The 19,138-nt window shown below is 38.5% G+C and overlaps 1 protein-coding gene across 8 annotated transcripts; it reads right to left on the bottom strand.

Moving 5' to 3' along the window:
• Positions 1 to 393: 393 nt before the first annotated feature.
• ORC4 (origin recognition complex subunit 4) lies at positions 394 to 19,137 on the bottom strand. Of its 8 annotated transcripts, none has more exons than XM_075609428.1 (15): positions 19,017 to 19,109; positions 17,428 to 17,499; positions 17,194 to 17,269; positions 14,012 to 14,088; positions 11,290 to 11,380; positions 10,242 to 10,317; positions 9,708 to 9,793; positions 7,754 to 7,802; positions 7,132 to 7,283; positions 5,160 to 5,333; positions 4,299 to 4,385; positions 3,360 to 3,468; positions 2,895 to 2,990; positions 1,368 to 1,435; positions 394 to 668 (listed from the first exon to the last, which is right to left on the bottom strand). In XM_075609428.1, exons 3-15 carry the CDS (start codon positions 17,248 to 17,250, stop codon positions 486 to 488), a joined length of 1,305 nt encoding a protein of 434 aa, XP_075465543.1. In that variant the 5' UTR covers positions 17,251 to 17,269; positions 17,428 to 17,499; positions 19,017 to 19,109; the 3' UTR covers positions 394 to 485. The 8 variants fall into 8 exon arrangements, with proteins under 8 accessions (XP_075465543.1, XP_075465541.1, XP_075465542.1 ...); XM_075609426.1 differs by lacking the exon at positions 19,017 to 19,109 and adding an exon at positions 17,610 to 17,723; XM_075609427.1 differs by lacking the exon at positions 17,428 to 17,499 and having other exon boundaries at positions 19,017 to 19,137.
• Position 19,138: the final 1 nt, after the last annotated feature.

Genomic DNA, 19,138 nt, shown 5'->3' with positions numbered 1-19,138 from the left:
ACTTAAAATTAAACAAATGGTTAGATTTTGCATCTTAATTTCAATTGTAAGGACAGAGAATAATACAATCTATAGGTGTAAATATAATAAACTACTGTACTCTGCCCAATCTCTACTACTAGCACTTGCCGACTTTGGATATGCATTTGTGAATCTACTTCTTTATTAATTTTTCCACGTTAGTTTTAAATAGGCCTATACAACTTTTGAGAAATTGTTTATCATATGGGTTAAATGGATATGCACTGGAAATATCAGTGCGAGCACTTCTATTTGGTTGGAACAGAAACCATATCAACACAGGATTTGTTTACAATACGGAATTAATATTTGTTAGGTTAATCATGAAAGGGACGGTCACACCCAACATCTTAACAAAAAGATCACAACACATTTAAATAGAAAATACATCCTTTTATTAGAGTATACAAAGTCGTTTCAAGAAATCTTTTAATTACAAAAAAATTAACTCCTTAAAAAACGTCTCAGTTCAATGACGATATAGCCCATTGTCTTACATCAGTTGGACAATTGGGGTACTTCTGAAGTGCCTCTGAAATTTGGTCGTGATCCAAAAGCAGCTTCATTAGCCGGTATTCTTTCTGCGTGCGTACAGATAGACCTTCCATTGGTTTGATCAACTCCAACTGGTGCAAATGTTCAAATGCCTAAGCACAGAGTAAAAACAAAAATATACTGCCACTTCAAATACTGAAAACCATGCCATGTTGCATTTTGTGTCCAAGGGCATATGCCCAAGGACGCTATATTGCCGACAATTCACAAGATAAACTATATACACCACAGTTGCTATTGCAGGGTTGGGCAACTCCAGTCCTCAAGTGCCATCAACCGCTCAGGTTTTCAGGATATCCGTGCTTCAGCAATGACTGAGCCACCTGTGCTGAAGTAGAGTTATCATCAAAACCTTCCCTGCAGGTAGCCTTGGAGGACTGGAGTTGTGCACCCCTGTGCTATTTTGTATTGGCTTCCCATGGATGCACACTGCAGTACACACAATATGCAGCAGAGGGCAGTGCACTTCTAAAAATTAAGCAAGGTAGAACATTACAAATTCACATATATGAAAACTTCCTGTTTCGAGAATTGCCTTCAACATGGCAGGCATAGTAACAAATCACGTTACTACTGGTTATTTGCCTCTGCTCCATCTGTACAGTGATGCTCATAGTGTATAGTATTTCTGCAATATTATTTTTGAGTATCCCATGAACCAAGCAGAATTTATTGATTACGGTTAGACGGTTAGAAAATCTGATGCATACTTCTAACATGACACAGGAAAAACATTTGGATATTTTCATTTGGTGCTCATATGCAAATAAGGTATTGAAAAAGTGTCTCACCTTCATTACCACAGGCTTCTCAAAATTATAGACCGAATGAGCTTTCCTCTGTATGAACTTCTGAAATTCTGCAACAATGCAAAACACACAAGAAATTATTATTTTTTATTTAAAGCGATGCCTCTGCTGAATCTAAGCACCCTCTTATTATTAACTTAGTCACTTTATTACATTCTACAGAGAAAATAAAAACATTTACAGTATGCTTGCCTTTATAAAAGTGATCTGTAGTTGCATTCGTTTTTAAACCACAAAGCTCGTGCTGGATACAGATCCGTTTAAAGCTATGATACTTTATATCTCAACAACAATCATACACCGTATTCACTGACAACTTTGGAGAGGCTGAGCGCCATGTCTGCCGGCTTTGTATAGTGAACATTACAAAGCTAGATTCATATTAAATCAGACTATATTGGACGCAGAGGGTTGCCCCGCAAAACGTTATGCAGTTCAGGGAAGGTCTGTGTCACTGCTGATCTGTATTTTGCTTTTTGTATTACTTTTGGCAATGTATTTTTTATACATTTTGAGTGTGCAAGTGCACTTTCTTCAACCTTTATATGAGGTTATTTTCATGTAGAGTAAACATTACACATATGGGCAGCAAAGCTCCTTTCATATAATGGTCTTCCTACTGTGAAGGCCATTGTAGTGCTTTCTGGATAACACATTTTCTATACTGGCACGTGAAAAATGATACTTAGAGAATAAAATTATGTAAAATTTAAAAAAAATGTTTTAAATGATGCACGCACTACTGCATATTTCTGGATGCGAGTCTGTAGGAGACTGCGTACCACAGTTACCCCTGTAGGATATCAAAATAGACAAATTATACAGGAACAAGCACACCACAAAAAGAAAAAAAAAACATGAACTCACAATCTGCAACAATGTGGATTTATGGCATAGTGCAGAGGTGGCCAACACCAGTCCTCAGGGGCCACCAACAGGTCAGGTTTTCAAGACATCCCTACTTCAGCACCGGTGGCACCGGTGCTGAAGTAGGGATGTCTTGAAAACCTGACCTGTTGGTAACCCCTGAAGACTGGCGTTGGCCACTCCTGGCATAGTGCAACACCGTAGTTTGGAGACAAGAATTACAACAGTGAAGGAGTGGCAGCCAAGTGGGAAATGTTACTGCCTACAAATCTATCCTCTGCAGGGGCTGTTAAGTGGGGAATACATTTGTAAAAGGAACCAGGACACAGTTTTGCAGATAAAAAAAATATATATATATATTATGGGCTAACTAAGTGCGTTAATACTTTTACAACATGGTGGTAATGTCCTTTGATGATCTTCTTTGCTACCATGTTGCATGCCAAAGGAGGAACAGATAATAAAAAACACCAACTGACCCAAAATGAGAGAAAAGCTAAACCGATAATCGTATTAATATCGCAATACACAGAAAATGGTTAATTTCATTATGACTGAAATGATGGCTGCTGCTATATTGTTGTACTAATAATCATTTTGAAAATGTAAGGCCGATATATTGGTTGGAAAAATATATCATACCATTATGGACCATCTGGAAATTAAACGGCTCTCCATCATAAATGTCTTGCAAGTGTTTCATGGCTATTACTAAGCACATTTCTAGAACAGACAGACCTGAAGAGAGAGAGAGAGATATGAGTTTCAAATATAATCCACATATACACTACCATCACAATTCCTTTCCTAAGACTTTATAACCAACCAAAATCCCTCTTCTAAAACATAATATTTGTCCTAAAAGTCTTTCAGGATAGATAAAAAAAAAAACGATTTTAACACTCAATCTGATATCAGCGACTTATCTTTCAACATCATGATTAGGAGCCAAAGAGTTTCTCCCTTCACGCTTACTGCTGCTCTCGGATTGTTTCTTTCAAACTCATTCTGGATTTGTTGAACATACAATAGGACAGTGTACTCTGATATGCTTTTAGAGCTATTTATCTGTCTGATCAGTATATTTGGCAGGGCAGGTGAACTCACCATGCATTAAGTTTGCTTTGGAATCCATGCTTCGAAGACGGCTGGCTTCCAGAAAGTCTGTTGAACTGAGATGAGGATGAGGTACGTTTATGCCACTTATGGCAAGCAGCTGTTATGAGAATGGGACGTAGATTTGTTAAACACATTAGTTTGAAAGGTAAACACCAAGCATAATACACTCAAATATGTTTGAAACAAGAGACTCTTGAGAAGTCAAAGTGTGCATTTATAATTAATGTAAAACATGCAATTCCAACTGGGATCTATTTTAGGAAAGAGCAATTTCATCAAGTTCAACAACCACGAATGGATTGTGGATTAATGGCTAAAAGTAGCAGGTCCTCCAACACCATTTTAAAATCAATTTTAAGGTTCATGTGGCCTTGTATTGTTATTATTTCCTTTCAAATTGACACATTATAATTACGTTTTGTATCTGTTTGCGCTTGTCTGTCCTTATTTTGGCATGCTATTCTGTTTATACAATTTACATTATTCTGTATCCCCACTGCACAATATGTTGGCACTTATAAACGCTAATAATAATAATAGATAATACAATAATAACAGAAACGAAAATATCTGAATGAAAATCTGTTGACATCGTGTGTGTGTGTGTGTGTGTGTGTGTGTGTGTGTGTGTGTGTGTGTGTGTGTGTGTGTGTGTGTGTGTGTGTGTGTGTGTGTGTGTGTGTGTGTGTGTGTGTGTGTGTGTGTGTGTGTGGTGTGCAGGAGGTGTGTGTGTGTGTGTGTGTGTGTGTGTGCAGTGCAGGAGGGGAGAGCAGTGGTGCTGGGCAGGTATAAACTGTTATAGGAGGAGGAAGCTACTTGCCAGTTTTGTCAATAAACAATATGCAAAGGAGATGGAACTGGTGGACAAGCAGAGTAATGTTTTTCTTTTACAGCATATTAAGAAAAAAAAAAAACATAGCTACCAACCAAGAGCATATGTAAGGATCGCACATCTTTGGTAAGGTTGAACTGTTTTCGAAGGACATCTTCCACAGTCTTGTTTCCTTTTAGACACTAATAAAAAATTTTTTTTAAATCACACCCACAAAAAAAAAAAATCACAATGAGAATCCCGTTTCAATATAGTGTACAGAATTATTAAACAAATAGTGCATCTTTGGAGCTAAATGACATTTGTAGAAAAAAATAAATCCCTATACATGATAATGCCATTTTTTCCTAAGGCCTATATATCTCATGTATACTGGCAACAACATTAAACAGCACAAGTAGGGTTTTCTAAATGTGGAACCAATAAAAAGAGAAACAGGACATTTTCGACTAACAGGTCAACAGCATGTGTGGCTGTGATATTTTCCTATATTCTTCTATCGAAATTGTTCTCAGAGTCTTTTAAAAATGTGTGGATTAAGGACACTGTTGCTGCCTTGTTTTCCATGAGTGTCTTTGCAGGTCATTGATACCTTATAACGGGCCGCTCCTTTGCAAAATACTGGATTTATGTCTTCATTATGTAGTACAGACTAGTCCAGGGGTGGCCAACTCCAGTACCTCAAGGGCCACCAACAGGTCAGGTATTAGAGCTATCCCTGCTTCAGCACAGGCAGCTCAATCAGTGGCTTAGTCATAGACTGATCCACTGATAGGTATATACCTGCTTCAGCACAGGTGCTAATCAGTGCCTCAATCTATGACCGAGTCACTGATTGAGCCACATGTTGGTGGCCCTTGAGGACTGGCATTGGCCACCCCTGCACCAGTCCATAAAGTAGTGTCCGTTACATGGTGAAGGTACCCCGCGAGCTGGGAGGGACAGGCTTGGGTTACCTGGATGTTCGTATTCCATGTTTCAGCAAACTGCACGTCTGGAAATTCAGGGGGCAAAGAAAGCTGCTCTTCAAAAATGTTGAGGTATTGGGAAAAATTGAACGAGTTTAGCAGGTGTATTTGCCGGTGAGAGAAACGCGACTTTACTCTCTTTTCTAGGAGCTCCATCACATCCTTCAAAAATAAAGAAACGAGAGGTTTGTAATTCATACTTGATGAGCACTCAACAAAAAAAAATGAATGTATACCCCTACTTTAGGAACATATGATGAGCATTATCTTTTTACCTTAATTATTTTGATAACATTCTACATTATTGAAACCATTTAAAAAAAAAACTCCATTTTGTCCAAAATAGTGAGTTGTAGACCATTAGGTATAAAATCGCACAATAAATTAAATGCCCCATAATAATAATAAATAGCATTCTAAAGTGTATGTTCTGATCTAGACCTTTATCATACATAAAGTAACAGATTAGATCAGAAGACGTATTAGAAGCGACTACATTAAATATAGTCTTTTGGCATAGGTTGAACTGAATGGACATAGATCTTTGTTTTAAGTGCATCTACTATTTAACAATATGTAACTCCTCCCCAGGATTTCTCACCCCCTTCTGCCCGCATTAACTTCTAAGCCAGGGGTGCTTAACTCCAGTCCTCAAGACCCCCCTCCTCAACAGGTCAAGTTTTCAGGATATCCCTGCTTCAGCAGTTGGCTCAATAAGTTCTTGCTTCAGCACAGGTGGCTCAATCAGATGCTCAGGTTAAGCTACCTATGCTGTGGCTGGGATATCCTGAAAACCTAGTGTAGGGTAGAGGGGGGGGGGGGGGGGGAGGGGGAGCGCTTGCGCATCCCTGTTCTAATCTATGAAGGTTGTGTTCACACACAGCCCTTTGATGCATGAAAAGCCATATTCTTCAACAAATGAAAAAGTATGAGATAAGGAGTGTTATGAAAACAGCAGTAAATAGCTTGAACAAAACTATATCTGTATTCTAGAAAGTTAGAAACAAGTCATAACGGGTTTCAGACACTGGGCAGAATTCTACTTTATCTCCCTGTGCCCCAGGCACCAAAAAAAACATAGATTGTAAGCTCTACGGGGGAGGGACTTTGTAAAACACAACGCAATACTAGCAGCACTATACAAGAACAAATTATTATTATTATTTATGACAAACAAAGCACTGGTTCAACTTAAACTATTAACATATTCTAATGGTCAATAATGCACAATATTCCTATGGACCTTGACATTCTTATTGACAGTGACATGGCCATTTCATGTCTATATCTGTGTGTAGGTTTACTTACATAGCACCAACCATGTAAATGCTATGCAGTGCTTAAGGCTGCAGTTCAAGCAATATCCTACATGTGTTTTTTTTTTTTAAATAAATCAGTTCTGTACTATGAAAAAATACTTGTAGCATTTTTTTTAAAAACATCTCTGAATTACATTTTTAATGTATTATAATGTAACAAGATTTTTTTGTTTCTATAGTAACCATTTACAAAGTCACATCCCCTTCATCTTCTGAAACAGGCTCTGGCACACCCCTTTTGATCCCTGTCCTCTCTCTAGCAGTGCACTAATTGTATCTAGTGACTGCCTGGTCACATGAACTTCCCCACAGAACTTTGCATCTTTGGTCCTCTTCTTCTTCAGTTACAGCCATTTAGTGAACCCAGAGCCGAATCTTCACCGATCGATCACAGGAGAAAGAATTGATCGGCAACTTAGCTAATTATTTATCATTGTTTGCATTGGATTGATACAATTAAAAGGGGGGAACATTTTTTTTTTTTTTAAACCGGCAGCTTGGACTGCTGCTTTAAAATAATTTTGCACCAGACATTAACCAACAGGGAAATATAATAAAGCTATGAAGTAAAACCAGCAGTCTATAAAACAGGACACTTTTATTTAAAAACAGATATAGATAAAGGCAGACAGCTCTCTTACCAGTCGGCATGTAAGGCCAATGACAGCAACAGGAGTCTGTGCCGACTGAGAAATGTCAAAAAGATTGTAAAGCAGCGTCTGATTCTTATGATGGGCAAACAGATCAAATTCATCTAATATGAACAGCACTGGACAGCTACTTGTGCGATCACCTAGGAAGAGAATATTACCTGTTCAATTTAAATTAAAAAAAAGGAAAAGGTCGGGCACAGTAGACTGGTATATTTTACATAGCAAATACTAGCATAATGTCATATTTTTTTCATAGCTCTACTACAGTGAACTGCATATAGAACGGTAATCTCTCCTTCATAGAGCCAACAATCTAGTGTGGTGCCCAAGGCTCATGGGAATAAAGGATCATGCTTGTTACGTTTGGGATTTACATATCATACTTCATGGCTATCAGTAAAACCTCTGAGGCAGAGGGGAAACGTGTCAGGACTTGGGAGTGATTGGCGATCACTGTAAAGAACACATTCAAATTCTGCCGTTTTAAAACCAGACCGGAAGTACATTTGAAGTAGCCTAGAGCAATCAGTATTAAACACTACAACAGTAGTTTGGGTTGGTGCTTCAAAAACGCTAATGAAACATTTTTTTATCTGCGTAAAAGGTTTACCTTTTTTTAGGGCTTCAAGTAGAAAAGCAAGGTTTTCTGCAAAGCTTCCCTGTGAAGGAAAGGTAGGGTGTATAGGCAGGCACATGAATTTCATCACAGGCAAGTACAAGAAATAAAATCTTTGTTTATGAATAACAACATTTTCGCCTTTTAAAATACACTAATCTAACAATTATATTATAGGAAAAAACTGCTTTGGTTTTTCCAACAAGTAATAATTAAAAAAAAAAAAAAAATATATAAATCATATATATCATATATATATATATATATCCCCTAATGAAGGAATATTAATGACCATCACATATTTTATCGTTGGGTACATGTAATCTAAGATATCCTATAAGAAAGCTTCATGTTATACACGCTGTACAATAAGAAAAGGTATAAGCTTATTAAAACGAACAAAAAGCAAAAAGTGACAAACTGGAGGCTCATTTGCATGTCATTACCCAGAATCCCTGGCTGCAATGAAAGTATTGGATGCCAAGAGATAATGGAGAAAGGCAGACATGTGCACACAAGTGGTATTTGTATTTGCCTGATCATTGAAACCTTATATTCCTATGTGACCTGGAGTTGGGAATACACACTTCACAGAAGTTGGGTTTTCTTAGCACCCACTCAGCATTTTTATTATAGTGAGGACAAAAACAAAAAACACCAAATAAATGAAATTAACAAACCATCCTAATTAAGTAAGGGCATTACACCGGAGCTAGCCTACACAGAGAGCATTACTTCACCCCAAATCAAAGTCCAGAGGGTTTTCTGCAGTGCCCCGCTCAGTCTGACCGACTGCTCCTCCCTTTGCCCAGCTCCACATTGACATTTTATACCCAGAAGCTCCACCCACAGGGTACTTGGATGAATACAAGTATCCAGATTTCCAAAAGAAAGGCTAACTTTCCAGAATCAGAATTAATAACTCTCCAAAACCTTACAAAATACAAAAACACATCCATGGATACATCTACATTAATAGGTAGAAACAATGCATAAAACATTCACAAATTTATGTTACGTATGTTGTATTTCAATAACTTCCTTCCAACAACCACCCCTCAACTACTGTGAACAAACTCAGACGCATGGACTATTCCGGGACTAGGATGATATACATAGAAGAGGCAGCAGTTCCTTAAGGACAATTGCTACAGAAATCCTGCAAAAGTGAAACTCAAAAACGTTCCCTAGGTAAATCACTCTTTTACTGGATACTATGGTTCCTCTGAATCTAAGTTTCTTGTTAAGTGTTTAGGACAGTGTTTTTCAACCAGTGTTCATTGGAACTCTTGAGATCCCTAAAGGGTTCCCTGCAATTTTTTGGTCATTTAAAAAAAATTGTATCAAATACAGAAGAATTTACATAGCATCTGATCACAGCGTTGCTATTAGAGATGGTTGGGGGTTCCTCAGAATTTCACTTAGGGTTCCTTAACCAATAATAGTCTGGAAACTACTGGTTTAGGATCACAGGACTGAAAATAATCACAAACGCTGTACCACTTGCTTTAACCATACACTTGCTTTTTAGTAAACTCTCTTAACTGGATAATCCTGGACACATGATACATAAAGCTTGGCCCCCTGCAGACGTACTTACCAGAACTCCCTCCTACTGTCTCTGTACGTTCTCCCTACCTACCAATTAGACTGTAAGCTCCTCAGAGCAGGTAATCCTCTTCCTTTAATGTTACTTTTATGTCTGAAGCACTTATTCCCATGATCTATTATTTATATTATCTGTTATTTATTTGATTACCACGTGTATTACTACTGTGAAGCGCTATGTACATTAATGGCGCTATATAAATAAAGACATACAATACAATACAACTGTCTCCAAACTCCCTCTGCCTTTAACACATACATGATAAGTGGCAAACTTGGCCCTGTCACACCACAGCTACAAAAAAACATTGAAAAAAAAAAGAAACAAAACTTAACTTACAAAAACTCTCTCTCCAACTACATTTTCTAAATGCAATTGTCTGGTAATTTCCTTGAGGGCAATCCTATCATTAATTTGTAACAGACCTAAAATGGTGAAAGAAATACATTTTCATTTAATTTCTTAAAACAACACTGATATCAAGCAGGAAACAGCTTGTACGCTATATGATACAAAAGATTAGATGTGTACATTGTTACAGTATTCGTGTTAATTACATGTAAATACAGAAATTGGAATGGAATCTCGAAGGAACTTTGGGGAACCGTGTACACGGCTTTCTCCAAAATATTTGTGATTAATATACAATATGTGCTAGAGCGGGGGAGGAGTATGTGCCAAGCATTCTTGTAAAATACGTTTATTACTTATGAGATAAACTGTGCATTTGATGCGTAACTTTGAAATATATATCTGCTCTAATATACAGCTTAATTTGGCTGTGTTACAAAGTTGCTTTGTTCCAAAGACAAACATAAAACAATTGTCCCTGTCATCATTATGCTTCCATGTGGATGGTTATCCGATACTTACCATTAAGCTGAACTCGCAATACATTCTCCTCTATTTGCTTTATTTCCACAAGCTCTTCCAAAGCATCATTTAACAACTGAAAAACATGTTAATACATGGCACGGGTTTCCAGTTAGAAGGTATTGACAGATGCTGGAAAAATGACAGTCACAGAGCGTTAGGAGACAGATTGAAAGAACAACAGATAAGGAAAAGTTACAGAAGAAAACAAAAGAAGAACAGAAATGAATTGAAGCAGTTAAGACAAGTTAGAACTATTTTGGAAGGAAATTGATATTAATTCGCATACAGCAAAAAAAATCCCTTGTGAGCACATTCACATCTCAAGACAGGTCTGTAATGCTGCTTTTCACGCTTATCTCCTAGCATACAGGGCTTACACTGCAGCAAGGGATTCTGGGAAATGACATGCAAATGAGCACATTCACCTTCTGCTTCAAATTCATTTTAAAATGGACCCCTATAAGCGTATGCCTGCCGCATTACACAGCTTTTCAGCGCAGCCTGGGTTAAAGACGTGCAGCTACTCTGCTTTTTTTTTTTTTTACCTTTTGGGTCTCAGTGTGAGTTTGGTTATACTGGCTTTACAATTTGAAGCTGGGATAGATTCAAACCACACCTTTAAAAAGTTATGGTGGGTAAAAAAAGTGACAAAAACCCTCCACTGTATAGCATACAGCAAATGAAATATCCCTTGTGAGCACATTCACATGTCTCAGACAGGTCTGCATACCCGGCTTTTCACCATTATCTCTTAGCATACAGTACTTCCACTGCAGCAAGGGACTCTGGGAAATGACAGGCAAATGAGCACGCCGTGGATACACAATTTAGAAGCTGTATCTTTGCTTCTAAATATTTGCACTATTAATTGTGGCAACAGCATTGTATAATACTTAAATATTAACATTTATAGAAATGTCTGGTGGGTTTCACACATTATAATAATCTAATAAAATATTTTATTCAGCCAATAGAGAAACAAGATCAAATAAATACATGAGGGTGAAGAATAACCTGCTGGTATTGAAACAAAATTCATTCTTACCATACTCTTTCCAGATCCCCTGGGACCAATAATTAGTGCCGAGTTACTCTCCCCGTGAATCACTGTTCTTTTGAGAAGCTCCACTAAGTGCCTGAAATGACAACAACAGTAAGTGGGAAATAATGAGCATCTCAGCTTTAAAAAGCTCCAAGATTCGCAAAGTACAAAACAACTGTAAGATCTGAAACAATACAAAGAGCTATCTCTTCCAGTCTGCTAAAAGAACAGAGCACATGACAGTTTTCAGCTTTAAACAGAAGAGGAGTAATATCTGCCTGACTAAAATGGCAGTTTATAATAAAGACACACTATGTACAATGTGGTCTATAACACTGTAACCTGGCTGGAGGCAAAACACCTACAAATGTGAAAGGTTTCATTACAATTTCGATATTAAAAAAAAAATGTATACACTGTATAAAAATAGGTTTCATACATATCTAACTTATATGCGTGTCTACATACATATTCAGGCAATACGTTAGCTTCCTGTAATCTCTCTACAGAGCAAAGACCATGCAAACTAAACATTTATTCATACATATTTTAAAATGAAGCAGGCTAAACACCATATGCCTCAAGTTCAATAATGTTCCCTATAATAGTGAAAATGTATAATCCTGTATTTGAAGCATAGAAGAGATTGCACAAATAATAAAACATGGCCAGAACCCTACAAAAAGGAGTAAAGGTATGATATGGATCCATATGATATTACGTATATCCCACTCCTGGTTACAGATCTAGGAGAAAGAATTAGGTGCTCTCACTGGACTTATGGAACAGCCTCAGGTGCACATCGATCATCCCCCGCTGGAGAGACCTATAGTACAGGACACATCCTCCTAAAACAAGGAGCCAGCACTCCAGGGGTCTTCATACAACAAAAAAAAAAAAAAATTTTATCCACACAGATCGATGTTTCGGTCAAACACACTTTTGTGAAAAGGTCAGTGTGTTTGACCGAAACGTTGATCTGTGTGGATTAAAATTCTTTTTTTTATATGAAGACCCCTGGAGTGCCGGCTCCTTGTTTTAGGAGTATGTGTCCTACAGATCTAGAACAGGCATAAGCACAGAACCCTCAGAACTACACCGCAAACTTCAGAGAATATACACAGACTATGAGAAATCCAGAGACCACATAGGCTTTTTGCTAAATAAGGAGTGCATGTATAAGGCTAGGTTTAAACAAGTACTGTAAGCATATTTGCGGCATGTGTCACTAACCAGGCACAATACATTGTGCGGAGCTTGAACTCATAGTATATGTATAAACTGACATTTAAAACAAAAATGTAATAGGTTGCAGTCAAAGGAATGCAAATAGTCAAATAAGACATGATACCACTCAATTTCCACGTCATGTGATGGAGCAATTTGTTCAACATTTCCTTTTGGATTGTAGCAAGTGGCATGCATTAATTATTTGCTATGTACAGAATGTGGATCAGATACCTTTAACTTCATCCAAGTTAGTGAGAGAAAGAAGGGTACAGAACTTCTGCCATACCCGATGAAGAACCCTGTGAGTTTCGAGAAGCTTATAACTTAACCATCAGTTGGTCTAACAAAAGATATCAAACTACGACTGCTCTTTACTCCAAGTTAATGAGACATACAAGTATAGTTTCATAGTGAGTGCATCTGTTCCAGGGCTGATACAGAAAGCATAAATCTTTTATGGCAATTTCAAAGCAGTCGGACCTGTTTTTGCACACATGCACTTTAATAAGAGGCTAGACAGGACACATTTAAAAACACACCAAGTCATCCCTAAAAAAAACAAAATAGCTACATTCAGATATTGGAATTAGTTCAGAATAGCTCTCAATGTTATTTATAAATACAGTGTGTGTGTGTGTGTGTGTGTGTGTGTGTGTGTGTGTGTGTGTGTGTGTGTGTGTGTGTGTGTGTGTGTGTGTGTGTGTGTGTGTGTGTGTGTGTGTGTGTGTGTGTATCCAAATTTCTGTTAAAAATAACCTTGCACCATTTAGAATCATTGATTTTTTTCTATGTCATTTTAAAACTTGACTTGTGAGAATGTGTTGCCAGTACTGTCCCTTCCAGGGGACACACAATAGAGTTTACTTCTCCTACGTTATGTGAGCCAATAGGATGCCACGGCATCACCTGTTGCGGCATCCTTTTGGCCCGTGTGATGCAGGCATTTAAACAACCAGGAAGTAATCAGCGGCACCTTACCAGGTAAGTATCTGGGGTACCAGGAGGTCCTCGAGGGGTAAATAAACACGGTTCAGGTCCGAAGACTGTGACTGTAAGTGTGTGTGTTAGATAGATAGATAGTGTATCACCATAGGAGCACACCATATCACCTTTTGCCTGAAATCCATTTTTACATGGAATTTTACATAAGCTAATGCTCACTGTTAACACTGATCAATTTAAATGCTTATTACTATTTGTATTCTTAATACACAGGCAAGTAGATAATCTACCAGTGAATAGTCATTTAAATATGACTAGGTTTTGATTCTATCATTTTGTACAACGATTGGACAGCACTGACAAATTATATTTTGCCTTTCTCCCTGCAACACATTTTCAATGTCACAGCCTCACATGAAGAAAACAACGTTTTTTATGAAACAGCAAAAGAAAAAAAAAGGTGTATTTTTGCCTCACCAAATAAAAAGTCAACACCACTTAATTTCCGGATACCCAGATCTTTGTAGAGGGAAGATGTCCCTCACATGCTTACTTGTGCTGGGATTCCACTCCAAATCTTTTCCCTTGTTGATTTTGTTGGAAAAACCTCTTCCGGAGGATCGTCTGCACCTAATTGCACGAGAAAACACATCAGGAAAGTCCTGAGATGAAACATGAACAGAATGCAATATATTGTACGACAGGAAAAGGAAATCAAGAGAATTCCCAATTAAAAGTTTATTCATGTGTGGCATGAGTCAGAAATTCCCTGCTATGAGTTTGTGATTCATCCATAACCCTAACTCCCTTGGGTTAATCAGCAAATCACAATCCTATTCTTGTTCTCTCTAGCGGATGACATATCTATGTTTCCCAGTAATAAATGTATATATTACAGATTTAAGTTATGGTGGGTGAAAAAGGCAACGGTGTGCTCATTTGCATGTAATTTCCCAGAATCAATGGAGAGAAGGCCGTGCAGCTGCCTACGTCAGTGAAACAGACCGGGAATCCTCTGGATCAGCAAACTATAAATTTATTGGCACATTAAACAGCAAAAAATGTCCGCTCTGACATGTTTCGTGCGAGGGATCGATCCCTCGCACAAAACATGTCAGAGTGAACGTTTTTTGCTGTTTAATGTGCCAATAAATTTATAGTTTGCTGATCCAGAGGATTCCCGGTCTGTTTCACTGACGTAGGAAGCTGCACCGCCTTCTTCTCTCCATTTGTTCTTTGCCAGCAACTTGGTAGGAGCATGCCGACAGCGCCAGGATCCCACACACCAACAGTGAGTTATGCATTGATTTGTTCCGGTTTCTTCTTGCAAAGTGTTCCTCAGTGAAGAGATTATAGAGGGGCCAGATACCACTGTGTTACAGAGTGTGGCTACATGGGATTTCACTTGCATTGCGTTGTATATACGTCTCAATATTGTATTTGTGCCTGATCTAGTCTGAGTAGCGTCGCTGAGGGAAGTGGTGTCCCCATTTCTCCAGAAGTACATTTCCCAGAATCCCTTGCTGCAGTGGAAGCACTGTGTGCTGGGTGATAATGGTGAAAGGCAGGGTTGCAGACCTGTCTAAGGACATGCAAATGAGCATACAGTAATATTTCCATTATATAGATATATATATATATATATATATATATATATATATATATATATATATATATATCCGTGTTGGTCCAGTTGCAATAGTGCAGAATAAATGAGTTCTTCATTATTAAGCTATACCTTTTTTATTTGGACTAACAATTTATGTCATAGGACAAGCTTTCGGGAGTTATCCTGTCTTCCTCAGGTCAGCAATACTGGTATACAAAAGGAATCTATGGCTTTATTTAGATAAAGTGGGGTGACAAAGGGATGTTTGAAGAAATTGGAAGGGTAATAAAATGGTGACAAGTAACAGCATGGCGGGGGAAAGTTGTGGATAAGAACATTGGCAGAGAGGCTGGCAGGCAGGATAATTACTAACAATTGTGATAGTGTGCGAGAAACCCCATATCCGCATTAAGTTCTCTTGTTTTTGGTGTCAGACAGAAGGGATACAAGCCAAAGACTATTGCCAGAACTATTACATCAGCAATAAAAGCCCCATGAGAACACCTGCTACAATAAAGACAGAAACATCCTACCACACGCATACCACTAGTGGCCACATACAACCTTACCGAGAATATGAAAAATAATCAAAGATCTGCGACCCATGGTGGCAGAGGATGTGATATTAAAAGAAATATTTCCCAAACTTCCCATTCTTGCGTTCCGGCAACCACCAAACCACAAAAGAAATTAGTCAACAGAAAACTTCATAACGAACATAAAGACACTGATAATGGCACAAAACCGTGCAACAACACACGTTGCAAACTCTGCAAACATATATGCCAAGATCCTACAGCCAGTCACAACCATAGAACACTCAATGTTAAAGGATCATACAGCTGCACATCCAGGAATGTAGTTTATATGATTCAATGCAACAAATGTGACCAAGGATGCTCCATTGGGACAACCAGCCAAAAACTTCAAGGCAGAATGAATATGCATAGACACTCTATATATACTCCACAACGAAGAAGGAAGATACAGCTCACTAGTGGGACATCATTTCTCACAACCAGATCATTCCATAAATGATTTAAAAATCAAAATCCTCAATGGAATGTTTAAACGCACCTAAGCACGGAAAACATTTGAACTCAGAATGATAAGACTCTGACACCAAAAACCCAGCCAATGCCATTCACAAGCCGGGATGAAAAATGGGGATTGTTGGTTCTTGTGGCGACAGAACTGGAAAATTAGCCAAGAACCCAATAGCAGGACAACAATTACGAAGCATGGAAACCCTAGAGGACGTATTGAACATCCCACCGCTGGCCTCTACAACGCATCGCTCCCTACTTTGTAGAAGATGAAGCAATGTCATTTACGGAGAATACCTTCCCGACAGCAAAACAAAAAGGACTTAATGCGGATATGGGGTTTCTCACACACTATCACAATTGTTTGTAATTATCCTGCCTGCCACTCTGTCAATGTTCTTATCCACAACTTCCCTAACCCCTCCATGCTGTTACTTGTCACCCTTCCAATTTCTTGAAACATCCCCTTGTCACCCCACCTTATCTAAATCTCTGTTTTTTTCTGCTTTCCAAACCTGTTTTAGCCATAGATTCCTTTGTAAACTAGTATTGCTGACCTGAGGAAGAGAGGAGAACTATCGAAAGCTTGTCCTATGACATAAATTGTTAGTCCAAATAAAAAGATTTTCACCTAATACTGAACATACATACATGGCTTAAGGGCTCCATGTAATAATGGACTTGAGACAAAATGTGGCACTGTTGGCTCATTTGCATTTCATTTCCCAGAATCCCTTGCTGCAGTGGAAGCACTGTATGCTATGTGATGATGAAAGGTAGGCTTGCAGACCTGTCTAAGACATCTGAATGTGCTCACAAGTAACATTTTTATATGCTATATATATCTATATGACACATATGAGGTGTATCATCTTCAGCCCTTGTCGATCCACTGCTGTATGAAAGCCTCCCCAATGATCTTCCAGGTATTGCAGTTGCTAGCCTCTCTTCTTCCCAAGAGGGAATGCTCCTTTAAATGCATAGAGATTAGACTTTGCGTCATAATTTAAGATTTCTCATTCTGGGATCAAACTGTAAATAGTAATAACAAATAAGAAAGAAAAAAAACATAAAATGTACCTGGGAAATACATTCTCCGAGTGGCAGACTTTTGTCCTTACTCTTCCGTTTGCTCATTAAATTATTGATTTAATCCCTTTGAGGAGAAAATAAGGATTTGTAGTATAACATAGCACACATCTCTACACAGCAGAAACACTTCTAAATGTAACAATATCAACTTAACAGGCTGAAAGATGACACCATATAATAAATATATAGAAGAAATGCATGAAAAAAATCTGTTTGTAATACCTTTTTATAGGTCTGTATTGTTCACTTGAGACTCAAACACTTCAAAAAGTTGCAGTTCTCCCAATAAATGACCTATCATGAAAGTGAGCACAATGTCATGCCCTTTAAAGCAGTAATACTACACTCCCCATTTTATTTATTATATGTAAAGCATGTGACAATGTATAACACTACATTCTTACCTAAGCTGGCAATCATTTGGTGCTCCTGTTATCTGTAGATATCCTCATGGTGTTAGTAACATGATGACCGCTACAATCAGTGTAACTCAGCAGCTACAATGTATCCTTAAATTGCTAAAGTAACATTATCTGCTTGAAATGAGATGTACGTATGTACGATATGGCTGTGTAACAGAAAAAGTGTCACATATAAAGTGTCTGTGGAGTTAATTTTGGAGTTGAAACTGGAGGTGAAGACTACAAGAAAATCTGGACTCTGCACTACAACAACAACTTTGCAACTGTGTGAACTTGACTTTCTAAATGCTGTGATTATTTGTACTCTTCCTATCCTCCAATAACTGAGAAGTGTCTCCTCCTGCATCTCACCATTGCTTTTTCTGGATACCGTTTCCTCACTCCTTTGTAAATGTTTCTGTTCTCTCCTACTTCCCAACTCCCCTCCTATCCACATTTCTTCATCTCTCCTCCCCTCCACCTATGCATGTGCCCTTACACTGCACCATTATTTACACACCTTTTTCCCAACCACATTTTCAACCCTCAATAAAAATCCCCCTCATAAATCCTGTATTCACACCCTCTCTCTATCTACTCCTTCCTGCTGGGGATATCTCCTAATCCTGAACCAAGCTATATGTCCACCTGCTCTCCACGCCTCCCTGCCACCATAACCTTCCTGTCATCTCTTCCCTTGCTAATGGTGTTAACCTATCTGATTTAATACTGACTAACCTGAAAACTCGTCGGACAAATCAAGCATCCCAACAGCCTGCACTCTTAGCTACTGTCCCACACTCAGTCACTCCTACCACCCATTGTGGCCAAGCACTGCCATCTACAGCACTAATTCCCTCACTTGCTGTGTCTTTAAGTCTCCCATCACAACACTTAGGCTACACTTATAGTGCCGCGATGGTGACTGTGACATCAGGCTGCAGTCGCTGGAAAAATCAAATTGAGATGACATCCAGCGATCGCGACCAAGCAATCGTGCCGCACTTACTATAAGCGTACGTGACGGCGGCAGTGCATTTGTTTTAACGCGATGTCTCTATCGCCGGCACAATAAGTGCAGCCTTAGATTGTAAGCTCTTTGGGGCAGGGATTTCCTTTCTAATGTCTGATTTTGCTGCGCTTATTTTATTATAATAATTCCCTGTACTGTATTCTTTGTGAAGCGCTGAGTACACTTTTGGCGCTATGTAAATAAAGATATACATACATATCTCATTTATCTGGCGCTGACAATATACGCGGCGCATTCGTGGTTGGCACTATATAATAAAATGACACATAGGTACTGCGTCTCATTTCATTCACAACTCCCTGACACCCAATTAAATAACAATATTTCCTCCTTCCTATCCCCCCTAAATATAATGTATAACACTCCCTCCCCTTTACCTGTCACCCTCTCCCTCCTCAGCTCCAGCCTCCACCACGTGACGCAGGCTCTTCCGGGCTGTTGTCCTGGAGACGTCCAGGGAAGAGAAAACCCACGGTCACTTCCGCGCGCGACTATCACT

The sequence above is a fragment of the Ascaphus truei genome, chromosome 7, assembly GCF_040206685.1.
Source record: "Ascaphus truei isolate aAscTru1 chromosome 7, aAscTru1.hap1, whole genome shotgun sequence".
Taxonomy (NCBI): domain Eukaryota; kingdom Metazoa; phylum Chordata; class Amphibia; order Anura; family Ascaphidae; genus Ascaphus; species Ascaphus truei.
The sequence above is the reverse complement of the archived record's forward strand: the minus strand, read 5'-3'. Positions and strand labels throughout refer to the sequence as shown.